The sequence below is a fragment of the Bubalus kerabau genome, chromosome 1 (genome assembly GCF_029407905.1).
Source record: "Bubalus kerabau isolate K-KA32 ecotype Philippines breed swamp buffalo chromosome 1, PCC_UOA_SB_1v2, whole genome shotgun sequence".
Lineage (NCBI taxonomy): Eukaryota > Metazoa > Chordata > Mammalia > Artiodactyla > Bovidae > Bubalus > Bubalus kerabau.
In genome coordinates, this window is record NC_073624.1 from 111,050,802 (window position 1) to 111,068,318 (window position 17,517).

Below are 17,517 nucleotides of genomic sequence, written 5' to 3' on the forward strand. Positions count from 1 at the left end.
TTTTTGGGAAATGCCAACAGAGATAAATGCTGAGGGAAGAGACTGGGTGGAGGCAGTTGGCCGGAGTAATGACAGAGGAGGAGAGGAGAGGAGGTCTGATTTGGCTATACAGAATGTGCGACAACAAGGACCCATCAGTGTGTGAACAAACGTTGGCAAAACCAGAGCTGAGTCTGAGTCAAGATTTAGCACAAGTTTCCCTTTATCACCTCAGCCATATGCAAGGGAGCAGACAGGGAAAAAAGTAACACACACACACACACACACACACACACACACACACACACAGACACACACGATAGTGGAAAGTGCTTCCAAGAGGGCCCTCCATAGAAAAGGCAGAACCTTAAATCTCTTCAGCGCTTTCTTCAGAAAACCCTATTCCATGCAACGCTGACACAATTAGGTTTTTAATTTATGTAGAGTTCCTGTCCTGGTTTAAATTATTTGAGGAGGATACTTTTGAATTTAGAAATATAGAGCAAAAATCTTTGGAATTTTACTTTTTTGCTAAATCCATTGGTGTCAACGCTCCTATCTGTAGGTCAAACAAGGATGTTTTTTGTCCCATCAGAAAATATCCACCTCACTTCAGCAGAATTCTGCTTGCAATTTTATTCATTCCTTATACAAATATTAAACAAATATGTTTTATCCTAAGTCTCTGTGTGGTGGGCCAAGATGTCCTCCATAGTTTTTCCACTCCTCCAGTTAGTCAAGAGAGCCTTATTGTTAAAAATCATTGCCTCTGAAGTTAGCCTGTCTATATTTGAACACTTATTAGTTATGTAACCATTGTCAAATCGTTTAAAGTCTTGAAGATTGTTTCATCATCTGAAAAATGATGAAAATATTAACAGCTAAATGAGCTGGGATGTTAAATGAGACAGTAGAGCTCTCAGCATGGCATCTGGTTCAATAGGTGCTTAATAAATGTTAATTATTATGTCACCCAACCAAGATCTTAGGGCAGACTTACCTGGTATGCATTCAAAAATAAATACAATTCCAGCAACATGAAATACTCAGACTTACTGTCTCTCTGTGAAATTTATCCCTATAACCCCGATGTGTTGTGAATTTAGCACCTTATTTCTCTAAATTCTTCCCCATGTTGTTCTTCAGATCAATATACTGAAAGATCCTTGAAGTCAGAGAGGATGCCGTAGCCTCTGGATTCCATCCATCAGATTCAGTGTGGTGCCTTATGCTTATTTTGTGTGTGATATGTTTTTGACTAAGTTGTCGTTGTCCTTCTGATGGCCAGCTAGACTCTGGACGCTTTGAGAGCTGTGACTTTGACTTATTCAACATCATGCTGTCTGTATCCAGCCCAGTGCCTCAGTCATAACAGGTGTTCAGTCGTTCTCATTTTAAGGGATTAATTCTGTGGCTCAGAGAAAATTCATATTTGGGCCAGACTATGTTCAAAGTAAAACTGTAGCTATTTTCCTCTATTAAAAATTTTAAAGAAGTACTAAATAGAACTCTCTCTGACCTTCTTAAGAAAGACGATTTATGAAATTGGTTGTGTGTTTGTTGCTTCTTTTCTGCCTGCCAGGAAATTTACCCTGTAAAGTTGCCAAGGAAAGACTAACAGCTTAAGTCTGGTAAAAGAGGAAAGATGCCTCATTAATAAACTCAGATTCATTATTTGGATGCTTGCCTCAAGGAGCTGGTGTTCTGTGATGAAAGATTGTTTCCATTAAGTCTTATGTAAAAAACTGAATGATTTTTTTAAGGAAATTTTGTTTTCTGACTTTTACTCATACCCAGTACTATGTACCTACACTCTGAAATGTTACATAAAAATGAGCATTTTTGATTTTTACTTTAATGTATTCGAACTGTTTATTAATGTTCAGTGCATATGTTATATAAAGTTTTCAACCATTGATTTATTTATTGTACAATAATTAGGGGATCAGGTTTTTAATTTGAAGTATTGGCAGTATTTCATCAGAAGATGAATTTAATGTTTCAGTTCAGTTGAGTCGCTTAGTTGTGTCCGACTCTTATTTTCTATTAAATCATTTTGTATATTTTCCTTCTTTGAACTAGAAACCATGGGTATAGAGAAATGTATTGCCTCAAGATAAGATAATATAGAGTCGAGTGTCGTTTTTGAAGGAGGATATCTCTTTAGTGATGTATAATGGAAAAAAACCGTATACTGTGCTTGAAGTTATAACACCCAGGATTTCAAAGGTTCTTTGGAGCATTTACCAGATGTGTGCTCTTGCACAAGTCATTCATTAATTTGTTCATTCAGGCATACTAAAAATACTTGGTATGCAGACACTATTGCCTTGAGCCATGCTTTCAAAGTGATACATTTATACAACAATGAGAAACACTTCAATTACATCCTCTGAGACTTGCCTTTTTTAAGTATAAATTATATTACCTGATTTATTCATTCAGTCATTCATCTACAAAGTACTTCTTGAGCTCCCACTGTATGGCAAACTGCTCTAGAGGCTGGTGAGTGGTGATCCTCCCTTGCTGAACTCCAGGCAACTCTGCTCTTTCACCGAACTCCTTTGGGCTTGGAGTGATTACAACTTCCTGCCAGTCTCCATGCTTCACCATCACACTGGATCCATTAAACCATCCATATCTCTGCAAAATACGCTCGGATTAAGCATTTTGCTTTTGAGTTTGCCTGTTGCTTTTGGGTGGCACCTTCACTGATTCAGACAGTCGATTGTATTTGGGTTGTTTTTCAAACAGCAGTGGAGCCAGTGTGGCTGGGTGGCATGAGAGAGAGGGATGATGGCAAAAGACAAGATCAGTGGGACAGCCAAAACCAGATCATCAGGGGCCTGCATGCCATAGCAGTAAGTTTGAATTTTATTCTAAGATTAATGGGAAACCATGGAGGGGTTTGGATCATGGGAGTAATCTGACCTAACCTTCATTTTACGTGGATAGTTCTGACTGTGTGTGGAGAATATATGCGGAAAGAAGGACCCATGAATGGACAACAGTTAGGGAAATAATTCTTTAGCCCAAGGGAGGATATTGTTGATATGGTCCAAGGCGTTAGGATGGTAGCAACATAGGTGGCGGGGCTTCCTCGGTGGCCCAGTGATTCTTTAGAATCTGCCTGCAATGCAGAAGATGTGGGCTCAATACCTTGTTTGGAGAGATCCCCCGGAGAAGGAAATGGTAACTCACTCCAGTATTCTTGCCTGGAGAATTCCCTGGAGAGAGGAGCATGGCAGGCTACAGTCCATGGGGTTGCAAAGAGTCAGACATGACTTAGAGATTTAACAACAACAGCAATGCAGGTAATAAGAAATAGTCTACTCCTAGGCACCCCACTCCAGTACTCTTGCCTGGAAAATCCCATGGACGGAGGAGCCTGGTTGGCTGCAGTCCATGGGGTCGAGAAGAGTCGGACACGACTGAGTGACTTCACTTTCACTTTTCACTTTCATGCATTGGAGAAGGAAATGGCAACCCACTCCAGTGTTCTTGCCTGGAGAATCCCAGGGATGAGGGAGCCTGGGGGGCTACCATCTATGGGGTCGCACAGAGTTGGACACAACTGAAGCGACTTAGCAGTAGCAGCAGCAGCAGCCATGTTTTAAACATAGAATTGGCAGGATTTGCTGATGGATTTGGACCTGACAAATTTGATAAATGGTGATGTCAAGATGGACAGTACTGGAACAGAAACCTACTTTGAGGGAGGCGTTGAGGTGAAAATCAAGTTTGATTTTACAGTGTTAAGTGTTAGATGACTGTAATATACCCAAGTACAAATTGGAGTAGGCAGTGTAAATCTATGAGAATAAATAAAGCCATGGTACTGAATAAACTAAGGGGAAAAAAGTATTTCAAAGTGGTTAGCTGTGTCAAATGTGGCTTAGAGATCAAGAAAAATGATGATGAAACACTGACCACTGATTCACCCAATTAGATGTCATCACTTTCACTTTTCACTTTCATGCATTGGAGAAGGCAATGGCAACCCACTCCAGTGTTCTTGCCTGGAGACTCCCAGGGACGGGGGAGCCTGGTGGGCTGCCGTCTATGGGGTCGCACAGAGTCGGACATGACTGAAGTGACCTAGCAGCAGCAGCAGTAACCTTGATAAGAGGGGTAGCAATGATGTAGTGGGGACAGAAGCCTGCATTGAGAGGAAATGGAACATGAGGGACATTTGGGGGGTTTTCCCTAAACGAGATGAGAGAAATGCTGAACTTTGATATTTTTTAATATATGAATTGTGTAAACTTCTCTACAAACATAAGATACCTCATCATATTTTTGAAGACCTTGAAACAAATTTTATATGTAATCATTCAATAAATAAGGTTAATGTTTTACTATTTTATATTTATTTCACTGTACTAATACATTTTTTATAGATTGTTTTGTGCATAAAAATGTACTTTATATTGAAATATGGTCACTTTCCTCTAAAGAATTTATAAAATAATTACAAGTTAAAAATATGCATAAATCAAATTTTAACATACCCATAGCTGGTAACAATACTGTATTGCTTTAGGTATTTTCATATTATATAAAGTAACTAGAAGAATAATACTTGAATACTTGATATTAACTTTAAATGTAGCTATTAGGTTCTAAGATGTTCTGAATCTGATGATATGTGCAATGTTAGATTCAGTTGACTGTTTAAAACTTTATTTTCTTCATTTTAGCATATTTAATACCCAGATTACCTTATCATCTTCTCCTTAACCATAATTGGCTGATTTTACTCTTCAGGGATAAAAATAAGGATCATCAATTGCCCAGAGGAAAATCTCAAGTCCCAAAGTATTCCTTTTTCCCATCTCCACACAGAAGAAGCAGTATTTTCAACATCTGATCTTAATGATTTGCATGAAAAACCAAATTATGTGTCAAAGGGAAAAAAATATATCAATTTTTTGATCATGGGAAGGGGGTGCAGATAGGCACCCAAGAGCATCAGTGTAGCACAAAGTGGAATTTATTTTAACCCTGCCCTCAAAGGGCTGCCCTCAAATCTCACTGTGTTCAGAGCTCTGACACTGATTGCTCCATCCCACTTGCAGTTCAGCCTTCCCAAGATTTCTGATTCATGGATCAGCCTTGAATTACTAACCTTCCATCTCAGGAGCAGGGTTTTCCCATATAAAAGAGACTGACTCTACATAGCTTGTGTCAAATACTGGCTAATAACCTCACTCAGGTGTTTGACACCTTGGAGAAGGAAGTGAAACTTTCATCACCTGGATTTTCTTTTAAGAAAGTTGATTACATAATTCATGCAGTTCATTAATCCTAGTTTATTTGGTTCTGTATAGATGATAACCGGAGAAGGCGATGGCACCCCACTCCAGTACTCTTGCCTAGAAAATCCCATGGACGGAGGAGCCTGGTGGGCTGCAGTCCATGGGGTTGCTAAGGGTCGGACACAAGCGACTTCACTTTTACTTCCATGCATTGGAGAAGGAACTGGCAACCCACTCCAGTGTTCTTGCCTGGAGAATCCCAGGGACAGGGGAGCCTGGTGGGCTGCCGTCTATGGGGTCGCACAGAGTCAGACATGACTGAAGCAACTTAGCAGCAGCAGCAGCAGCAGCAGATAACAGTCCATACAAAAGAGGCTATGTCATGCTGATGTTAAGTAGCAAGCCATCCCCGAGCAGCACATGGCAGGTGCCAGGTTAGCTTTCCACATTTCTACAGATTTGACTGAGGAGACGGTGAGTCCAAAGGGACTGAAAGAGTACATTATATATACAGCATGAACAGAGTCACCATTGTGTCAGCTTTCCACACCCCTAGAAAGGCCAGGACTAGGGTGAGAGATATTTTATAAGACTGTTTATAATGTATACAAAGCATTTAAAGAGTATTTGCATGTAGTAAATGTTCAGTAAGTAGTAATTATTTTATTAGCTATTAAATCTAAATTCCATTACCTAAAAAAAAAATCAAAGTTTGATTTGAATGTTTTAATCAAATAGCATTATTGCAATAGCAAATTTTAAAACTATCAGATCAGATCAGTCGCTCAGTCGTGTCCGAGTCTTTGCGACCCCATGAATCGCAGCACACCAAGCCTCCCTGTCCATCACCAACTCCCGGAGTTCACTCAGACTCACGTCCATCGAGTCAGTGATGCCATCCAGCCATCTCATCCTCTGTCATCCACTTTTCCTTTTGCCCCCAATCCCTCCCAGCATCAGAGTCTTTTCCAATGAGTCAGCTCTTCTCATGAGGTGGCCAAAGTACTGGTGTTTCAGCTTTAGCATCATTCCTTCCAAAGAACACCCAGGGCTGGTCTCCTTCAGAATGGACTGGTTGGATCTCCTTGCAGTCCAAGGGACTCTCAAGAGTCTTCTCCAACACCACAGTTCAAAAGCATCAATTCTTCGGCACTCAGCCTTCTTCACAGTCCAACTCTCCCATCCATACATGACCACTGGAAAAACCATAGCCTTAACTAGACGGACCTTTGTTGGCAAAGTAATGTCTCTGCTTTTGAATATGCTATCTAGGTTGGTCATAACTTTCCTTCCAAGGAGTAAGCGTCTTTTAATTTCATGGCTGCAGTCACCATCTGCAGTGATTTTGGAGCCCAGAAAAATAAAGTCTGACACTGTTTCCACTGTTTCCCCATCTAAAATTAATGTTTTTACTTTCTAGTGTCTCCCTTTTTGTTTTGTATTTATGAAGACATGTAAAAATAAAATAGACACATTTATCAAAGATTTAAGTTATATTTGGGTAGATGAAATTTTCAACAACCATCTAAAAGACTGACTCCCTTTCAACTATTTTCAGAGTTTCTCAAGGGATTTGCTTATTTCACCTATTAATTTCACAATATAAATGCATTCACGCATACTTCTCTTGTTCACAACTGAAAATTTTCTTGGCATCAAGTGATGGGTAAGCTGTGTTTAACTTGGGTTTCTGTGCAGGTAGGACACTGTCTCAACTTACACTCAAAGCAGAATATAAGCTCAAAAATTGTTTTTTAATTAGAAGACTAAAAGAATACATCTGTATTCTCTTTAGAGCCATGAATTCATAATTTGCTTTTATTCAGCATGTTAAAAATCTTGAATAACAATGCCTTTTCCATGCATCTTCAGAATTCTCTTGTTGATTAATTTTTCTCAGCACTGTAAGAATTAGTAGCATTCTTAATGATATCCAGGTGTTTGGCTGATTCTCTGATCGTAGATATTTAAATTTCTTTGCCTTCTGTCTTTACTCAGTTGCCTTTCTTTCATCTCCCATTTCTAGCTGCAACTACACCTCCCCAGATTCCTCAAACCTATGCATTCAACTAGAGGCAGATAAGAAGTGAACAGGGTCTCAAGAAAGAAACATTTTAGCAAAAAGTGTGATTTGTTTATGTAACCCTAAACTTCTTTCTGCTACCTCTGAGCAGACTGTTTTCTTTTTTTTATTTGGGAGGAGAGGGGGCTGGTTTAAAAATTAAAAGCTGCAAACGTTAACATCCCGAGAGATTTTACTTACAAATCTACAATTCTAGCTTCTTTTGAAAAGATCATGATTAGTAACCCTGGAACCAAAGCCATACAACTGGTAAGCAAGAGCTCCAGTTGTCCCCAAAACAGGGCACTTGCTTTCTAGTCTGTCGCAGCATCTCCCATTTCTTCATTTGCGGTGTCTTTGTCGATTGTAATTTTTACTTAGTCATGATCTACTGTGTCTACCAATTTAAGATTAGAAATCAGTCCTTGTGAAAGAATAGCTAATCTATCCAGATCTGTTTAAATTTTCATCTTCTATATGCAGTAATTGGAGAAGGAAATGGCCACCCACTCCAGTATTCTTGCCTGGAAAAATCACGTGGACAGAGGAGCCTGGTGAGCTGTAGTCCTTGGGGTCACGAAGAGTCAGGCATGACTTAGTGACTGAACATGTATAGTAATTGAGCGAACTGTAGATAATTCGATTTTTTTGTAGTTTGAGCATTTTTCCATAGGTTCAATATTCTTGCAAATAATGTGATAAATTGTGATTTCATTCAATTTTCTTTATTCAGTTCCACCCTCACTTCAGCTTCTTAGAGAATGAAACATCTGCTTTCTAACCTAGGGCCATTTTCTTTGCATATTTAAAGAATAATTAATATTTGTATTATTCTATTTACAGATTGTACAGAAAATATCTAGATCTTTAGATAACAACAATTGGCATAGCTTTACCATAAGCAAAATTATCTCAAGACAAAACAAAAATGTAGTTGAGTGCCCTCATTTTGTAGCTAAAAAATATAGTGCACTGTGGGACTGGGAAATTCTCCTTGCTGTTCAGTAGCATTTTACAATCAACACCTCTCCCCTTTTCAGGATATCGAATCCCTAACAGGAGGGCTGACTGGTTCTAAGGGGGCTGATCCACCGGTAAGTTAGATTCTTCATTAAATTTAACTACTGACAAATTGAATTATGTACATACCAGATCATCAGGATTACTTGTATACAAGTAGTTGTACAGGTAACTTTTTGGAATAGTTTCTTTACAAACTTTATAGCTATTGCAATAACTAATACAAAAATGTGAACTTGCTTGGAGGTGTCATTTGGTCTTTAAAAAGTTTTAATAATTCATAAAATTCATCCCTATATTGACTCTAAAAATAAGAATGAAAGCTTCATCAGAATGTATAAACACCTTGCATCCTACTAATGCACTACAACAAAAGTTAAAACATTTTGGAACTTGAGAGTTTATTGTTTCAAATAAGTGTATGATTTTGGTTGCAATATACTTTCTTGTTACTGATGGAAAAAAAAAACAATTTTTTTTCAGGCCATTTTTTTTCACAGTGTTGATTCTTGATATCATTTCTTTCCTACTTTACCCAGGAAATGCATGAAAATTTTAGAAGAGTATTATTTTTAGACAATAACAAGAGATTGATAGTCTGGTATTGGAACACTGTAGTCTTTTCTGTGATGTCTGATCTCAGAAAACATTCAGTAAAGTATCATTCCTGTGATTTCACGCTTCAGGCACAAACAAGTTCATGGCACTATCTCAAGTGATAAAATTCAGTGTATTTCAACAGATAGCCAATGTATAAATTTTTTTTTATCACTGCTTCCTTTTCTCTTAGCTCTGTGAGGTTTAATGTGAAACAGAATCCTGTGTTATCAATTTTTAGCTATACTTCATCTAGGCATCTACCTGAAGTCCATAATTAAGACATCACTGAAGTGTTAAAGAAAGCTAATTGTAGCTTTTTCTCTCCTGTCTTACTTTCATGTATCTCCTGATGCTGTCTAATCTTTATCAGATTCCTCCTAAAGTAGGCTACACAACGTATTTTAGTCCATTCCTGTCCTTTTAGTTTCATTGTCTGAATTTATGCAGAAAGAAAAATGTGTTTTCTTCAGATAGATAGCTGCTTATATTTAGTCCCTGAACCTATTATACTGAAGCATAAGAAAAGATGAAATGTAAGTCAGCCCAGCAAGTATATTATGACAGGATTTTTGGCCAGTCCTATCCACCTCCAATTTGATTCGCTGCTCATTTTCTGGAGAAGGCAATGGCATCCCACTCCAGTACTCTTGCCTGGAAAAATCCTATGGACGGAGGAGCCTGGTGGGCTGCAGTCCATGGGGTCGCAAAGAGTCGGACAGGACTGAGCAACTTCCCTTTCACTTTTCACTTTCACGCATTGGAGAAGGAAATGGCAACCCACTCCAGTGTTCTTGCCTGGAGAATCCCAGGGACAGGGGTGCCTGGTGGGCTGCCGTCTATGGGGTCGCACAGAATCGGGACACGACTGAAGTGACTTAGCAGCAGCAGCAGCAGCATAGCAAGCAGTGGAGGTCCCTGCTTCTGTGATACAATTCCACCCTGCTGCTTTGCATTATGTTTGTGCATAGCATTCCCCTTTTATTAGAAGAATAAGTCCATTCCCTTTAAAATACCTCCCTTCACTGTTCACTGATTCCTGAAAGAATTCTGCAATTAGAGATAAGTTGGTTTTAAGAGGATTTGTCTCCTGTTCAAAAATAAACAAAAGACCTCTCTTCTACATGTGGCCATAAAACTCTTACCTGCTATTTTCATGTTAAAATAAGTTAATCACATCCTTTCAAGAAGGCAAATTTCAAAACATGGAAGATTGAGCCAGCATTAAAGCCTCGTTATTAAAAGAAGCCACTGTAGCCAAAAGGTCACAGAAAGGAAAGTTGATGACCTGAAGGCAAACTTAACCAACTTCATTTCTAAGCGCTAAAGTGAAGTGAATATGTGTCTGTGTTTTATACTACACGTTTGTCTTTTCTTTGGACATAATTTATAAAATCATGAGGATAGAGGTTCTCTCTTGGCATCTCCTACCATGAAGATGTGTTTATTTTATAACATTTTGTAGAGTGGAAATTCATCACACAAATGTCAGAGTATTTAAGAGCTTAGACAATCTAGGGTGTTAACAGTGTACATATATTTACTGTTTCCCACTGTTAAAGAGATATCCAAAGCATATTACCAAGAGCTATGTAATAAAATCACTTTTTAATATTCTATATAGTTTATAAAAGTAGTCCAGATATGAAGGTGAAATGATAATAATGTCTACAGTTGCTTCAGTCATTTAAGACTTTGAATTGAGATACCATTTTTGCACCCAGAGTAGAAAACTGAAAGTCAGATTAAATCATACATAACCTAAGTGCATTTGAAGTTTCATATTACTTTTTTCTTTCTTTAAAAAGGGTCTTTATAATAGATTTTCTAAATACTATTATTCATTATCCATTTCTAAAATTATGTATTTTTAATAAATGTTTACAGTGTATTATTACTAAAGCCATTCTGTGTTGAAATTTTCATTGGTAAGAAATTCAAGGTCTTATAATTTTTGCTCATTGAACAGAGTAATATAAAATGTTGAATGAATGATCTCTCACAGGAATGCATAGCTGTGGAGTAATAGCTTTACCAGTGTAATAGAAATACCAGATACATCTTTAAGTATGAGTGTATTTAAAGCTTGAAAAATTTTCTGTGAATGGATATAAATATTATTTCTGAAGCATTAAAAAAGAGAATGTTACATTTTTTCATATAGCAAGCATATATAAAAATTTTTGTCAAATTTGCAAATGTGTTTATACATTTGCATATCTGGTAAGAATAAATTTGTGTAACTCTAGGAATTTAGTTTGCATTGATATTTTTAACTCTAAATGTTAAGGAGGTATTCTGAAAATTCAGTAGTCTCAGTTGTAATTCTAATAATGAAAGGGAGACTGGCTCATTCATTATTTTCAGGGAACAAGTCAAGATGTTTTATAATGGTTTTCTTCTGAAAAGAATTTTGGGAAGTATGTTTTTAAATTCATAAACTGGACAACCATTGTTGCTTCATATAGAACTTATAGATTTTTCTAAACCACACAATTATCTTAGACAAAATGTCTTCTATCATTGAGAAAAATATTGCCTATTATGTTAACTTAAAGTTATCTTTGAAAAATTGTATCAGATATTTTATATTCTGCCTATATTTTTCATTCACAAAAATTAGACCACAGATTAACCTCTAGTGTAAGCACATTGCATATATTCACATATAGACATAAGTAAACTTCTTAACAGTAAAAAATCTGCCTGCAACGTGGGAGAGCCAGGTTTGATCCCTGGGTTGGGAAGATCCCCTGAAGAAGGGAATGACTACCCACTCCTGGATTCTTGGGGCTTCCGTTATAGCTCAGATGGTAAAGAATCTGCCTGCAATGCAGGAGACCCAAATTCAATCCCTTGGTCAGGAAGATCCCCTGGAGAAGGGAATGGCAACCCACTCCAGTATTCTTGCCTGGAGATTTCCTTGGATAGAGGAGCCTGGCAGGCTATGGGGTTGCAAAGAGTCAGATGTGCTGCTGCTGCTGAGTTGCTTCATTCGTGTCCGACTCTGTGCGACCCCATGGACAGCAGCCCACCAGGCTCCTCCTTCCCTGGGATTCTCCAGGCAAGAATACTGGAGTGGGTTGCCATTTCCTCCTCCCAGTCAGACATGACTGAGTGACATACCCATATAAAATAAAGGGAAGACAAATAGATCATTAAAATGTCATTATTAAATTAAATAGTGCTTTTTAAATACACCATTTCACCATATTGTTTTAAATTTTAAATATTAAAAGTGAAAAACTTGTGAAATGTTAGATGTCAGGAATGTCTCACATTATCAAGTTGTCAGGCCCTCAAGCGAGCCGATAGGAAGGTCAGGGTAAGGTCTAAACAACTCAGTTTCTGATGGCCAAGGGGATTTTGATGCTGAAAATCAGGTACAAAGCATAAACAGTTCACCTGCTACACCAGCTGAACCTTGTATCTGGAGAGCTGTGGCTATGCAGGACCATGCGGAATCAGCAGTGTGACAGATCTCTGTCTTGTTTTGAGCCCATGAGCCAACGAGGCAGAGGTTTTGGCCTGCTGTTGGCCCGAAAGCCAGGATGTGTCCCACACTGCTCGCTATGTCTAAGTCTGCAGGGGGGATTTAGTAGCTAAGCTTTGGCCACAAAAGTTAAGTTTAGGGATACAGAGCTAAGCAGACTAATGTACACAATGAGAGGAGTTTTTCTTTGTCATTTGGTTTAAGAAATGTTCTTACTATTAATATGCTGATATAAACCAGCTATTCACTTTCTTATTGTTTCTGATTATTTTTAAGAGTTAATATGGACAAAATCTAATAAAGAATAATGTGAGAGAAACCCTAGACAGACTAGATGAAACAAATTTCTGAGCACACTGGTCAAATGTCAAAGTGTCCTGATAGTTCAGAGTGCTATGATCAGTGTTTGAATTAAGTCCACGTCATTACCTAACCCAGGACTTAGAACGGCAGTGCTGCGGGGGCCATTCAGTTCATCCCTTAGTTTCTTTCTATTTGTTACCTTGGTGTAATAAGATCTATAAATTCGCTTCTTACACAACTTAGTGTTTTAATTTTTCTAAGCTTCCTTTATTCAAATGCTATTGCTTCTCTTTATTTCTAGAGTATGGTGAATAAGTGGCTATCCATCTAATCTGTATCCTTAGCTTGATATGCACACTGTCCTGAACATTCTCCATCTGTATTAATTTTTTTCCTACTGTGGAAGCAGAATTGTACATTCCATCTTTTTGTACTTTCTGTTCTCTTTTTAATGGTCTTCCTGATGGTTCTTAGCAATTTGAGTAAACACGCCACAGGACTCAAAACCAATTCATTTTCCTGAGGGTGCTGTTTAGATCAGGTTATATATTTTTCAGATTGTAAATAGCATTAACATTTTAAAGTCTCCAAACTGATTTTAATTTAATGTTTCAAAAAATACCAATGTTCTAATCACTTGCTTCAAAAGATAAGGCAATGCAAAATGTGAGTTTGAATTGTGATCTAATTTAATTTCTTTCACCTTGAACATTCTATTGCTTTATTACTTACTTTCATGTCCTATTTGTTTAGTCAGAATTCAGTGTATATTTGAGTGTATGCTGTGTGCTAGACGTTTACTTAGATTTTGGAAATACTGTGGTAAGCAATTCACAGTTTCTTTTTTCAGCATCTTATAGTTAAAGAGACAGGTTGGTAGAATAATTACAATATAATATAAGTACAGGTTGAAATGAAAGTAAGTAAGACCATCATGTAATCCAAGTTGGGCTGGAGGATCAAAGAAGGCAAATAAAAGAAAACAAAGTCTAATTGTAGAATGAGTTGAAGTTTGCCAACTGAAAAAAGTCGAGCATGGAATTTTAAATAAGGAAATATTATATGTGTAAGTGAAAAATTAGAAAATAGAGTGGCTAGCGCAATGGCACCCCACTCCAGTACTCTTTCCTGGCAAAATCCAATGGACGGAGTAGCCTGGTGGGCTGCAGTCCATGGGGTCGTGAAGAGTCGGACACGACTGAGCGACTTCCCTTTCACTTTTCACTTTCACACATTGGAGAAGGAAATGGCAACCCACTCCAGTGTTCTTGCCTAGAGAATCCCAGGGACGGGGGAGCCTGGTGGGCTGCCGTCTATGGGGTCACACAGAGTCGGACACGACTGAAGTGACTTAGCAGCAGCAGCAGCAGCGTATGAAATAAGCTGGAGGATGGTAGGTGGTGATGAGATAGAAGGTAAAAGATAACACAGGGCAAGAGGAAGCAATTCCATGGAGAACACTGAGCTCTGTACTAAAGAACATGAGGACCCGTTAAAGTTTTTAAATAGGAGAGTCACTTAATCAGCTGTGTCCTTTAGAAACATTTTTCTGGCTCTACTGAAGAGAGATTTAGAGAAAAGCTGAAGCAAGAAAGCCATTGAAAGAGGCTCTTACAGTCATCCCAAGGACAGATGATACAAATCATCATGGTGACTTTTTTTTTGGTCTTGTCCCAGTACATTATAAAACTAATTGAGGCAATGTCTCAGGGGAAAGTCAACATTTTATTTTGTTAAAACATTAAATTTTTAGTTTGAGCCTATCAAGTGACAGTGAGAATGGAGAGGAATAAACTGATTCATGAGCTATTAAGGACTTGATGAACACAGGGATAGGTGGTTGGTTGGAGGGAGGAGAATAAAACTTCAGGCTGAACAAGAATGAAACGTTCAGGCAGATTTTGAACTTTCTAATTTGGCAATTTAGTGAATAAAGGTATCATACGTAGAGACAAGAATCCTACTGGGTGGAGCGTTTCTAGAGAGGGGATTCTGAGTTCAGTTTTTGATACATTAAATTGAGGTGTCAGAGTTGGGAATATATAAATGATTTTGGAATTTAAAGGTCAGATATTATTTATAGTCATTGATTTGAACATGTAGAATAGTTAGAATAGTTGAATAGACTAGAACATGTGAAATAGTTGACAAACTATTGGAGCTGATGAAATCTCTCCAAAAAATGTATTGTTTTTTTTTTTTTGAACTAATAACCAAAATTCATCTTTTTAAAATTTATTTTTAATTGGAGGAAAATTGCTTTACAATGATGTGTTGGTTTCTAGCATACAGCAATTCAAATCAGTCATAATAATATATTTATCCCCTCCATCTCGAGCCTCCCGCCCCTCCCCCTGACCCACTCCTCTAGGCCATCACAGAGTACCAGGCTGGGCTCCCTGTGTTATGTAGCCCAGCCCTTTCTCAAGAGTTGTCTGTCTTCCACATGGTAGTATATATGTGTACTTCTTTCTCAAGTCCAACCCTCTCCTTCCCCCACTGTGTCCACAAGTATGTTCTCTACATCTATATCATCATTGCTTCCTTGCAGATAGGTTCATCAGTACTTAAAAAATGTACTCTTAAAGAGAAGATAAGAGAATTCAGAATAAAGCCCTGAGTAAGAAAAGTATTTAGAGGTCAGAGGAAAAGTAAAGGTAAGAGGAAGAGTATGCTTCAAAAAAGAAAAAACAGAGATGATTGCAAGGAAAGAATACCAGAAAAATGTGCAGTTATGCATGCCAAGGTCACAAGAGGCTGGTGAAAAGGATTTTTAGCAGATTCATGATGTTGGGTATGATGATACAGGATGGGGAACACGTGTATACCTGTGGCGGAGTCATGTTGATATATGGCAAAACCAATACAATATTGTAAAGTTAAAAAATAAAATTTAAAAATTTAAAAAATAAATAAAATAAAAAAGAACCTCTCCAAAAAAAAAAAAAAAAAGAGTTCAAAAACAGAGTGCCCCATTAAAAATTAGCAATAAGAGGGTAAAGGGTGGTCTGCTATTTAGTTGCTAAATCTTGTCCAACCAGTCTTCTCTTCTTGTCTAACCCCATAGACTGTAGCCGCTAGGCCCCCCTGTCCATAGGATTTCCCAAGCAAGAATACTAAAGTGGGTTGCCATATCCTTTTCTAGGGGATCTTTCTGACCCAGGAATCAAATCTCTTTCTCCTGCATTGGCGGGTGGATTCTTTACTACTGAGACACCAGGGGAGCCTGAAAGGTGTTCTGCTGCTGCTGCTGCTGCTGCTGTGTCGCTTCAGTCGTGTCCGACTCTGTGCGACCTCATAGACAGCAGCCTACCAGGCTCCACCACCCCTGGGATTCTCCAGGCAAGAACACTGGAGTGGGTTGCCAGTTCGTTCTCCAATGCATGAAAGTGAAAAGTGAAAGTAAAGTCACTCAGTCGTGTCCAACTCTTCTCGACCCCATGGACTGCAGCCTACCAGGCTACTCCATCCATGGAATTTTCCAGGCAAGAATACAGGAGTGGGTTGCCAATGCCTTCTCCAAAAAACTGTTCTAGGTGAGAGTAATTGTAGTGGAGTAACTCAAGTAGGATCTAGTTCATTTCCAAGGCAAACCATTCAATATCACGGTAATCCAGTCTATGCCCCGACCAGTAACGCTGAAGAAGCTGAAGTTGAATGGTTCTATGAAGACCTACAAGACCTTATAGAACTAACACACAAAAAAGATGTCCTTTGCATTATAGACGACTGGAATGCAAAAGTAGGAAGTCAAGAAACACCTGGAGGAACAGGCAAATTTGGCTTTGGAGTACAGAATGAAGCAGGGCAAAGGCTAATAGAGTTTTGCCAAGAGAATGCACTGGTCATAGCAAATACCCTCTTCCAACAACACAAGAGAAGACTCTACACATGGACATCACCAGATGGTCAACACCAAAATCAGATTGATTATATTCTTTGCAGCCAAAGATGGAGAAACTCTATACAGTCAGCAAAAACAAGACTGGGAGCTGACTGTGGCTCAGATCGTGAACTCCTTATTGCCAAATTCAGACCTAAATTGAGGAAAGTAGGGAAAACCACTAGACCATTCAGGTATGACCTAAATCTAATCCCTTATGATTATACAGTGGAAATGAGAAATAGATTTAAGGGACTAGATCTGATAGAGTGCCTGATGAACTATGGATGGAGGTTCCTGACATTGTACAGGAGACAGGGATCAAGACCATCCCCAAGAAAAAGAAATGCAGAAAGGCAATATGGGTGTCTGAGGAGGCCTTACAAATAGCTGTGAAAACAAGAGAACTGGAAAGCAAAGGAGAAAAGGAAAGATATAAGCATCTGAATGCAGAGTTCCAAAGAATAGCAAGAAGAGATAAGAAAGCCTTCTTCAGCGATCAATGCAAAGAAATAGAGGAAAACAATAGAATGGGAAAGACTAGAGATCTTTTCAAGAAAATTAGAGATACCAAAGGAACATTTCATGTAAAGATGGGCTCAATAAAGGACAGAAATGGTACAGACCTAACAGAAGCAGAAGATATTAAGAAGAGGTGGCAAGAATACTCAGAAGAACTGTACAAAAAAGATCTTCATGACCCAGATAATCACAATGGTGTGATCACTCACCTAGAGCCAGACGTCCTGTGATGTGAAGTCAAGTGGGCCTTAGGAAGCATCACTACGAACAAAGCTAGTGGAGGTTATGACATTCCAGTTGAACTATTTCAAATCCTAAAAGATGATGCTATGAAAATGCTACACTCAATATGCCAGGAAATTTGGCTGACAATAAGTCAGCAGTTGCCACAGGACTGGAA

General features: G+C 38.4%; 1 protein-coding gene across 3 annotated transcripts in view; it reads left to right on the forward strand.

The window, feature by feature from the left end:
- The window catches only part of PPFIA2 (PTPRF interacting protein alpha 2), a 496,123-nt gene that overhangs the window by 92,163 nt on the left and 386,443 nt on the right, over positions 1-17,517 (forward strand). For all 3 annotated transcript variants that reach the window (XM_055586841.1, XM_055586848.1, XM_055586854.1), the window contains one exon: positions 8,340-8,393. In XM_055586841.1, coding sequence (XP_055442816.1) covers positions 8,340-8,393 — 54 coding nt within the window. The remainder of the gene's footprint in view (positions 1-8,339; positions 8,394-17,517) is intronic.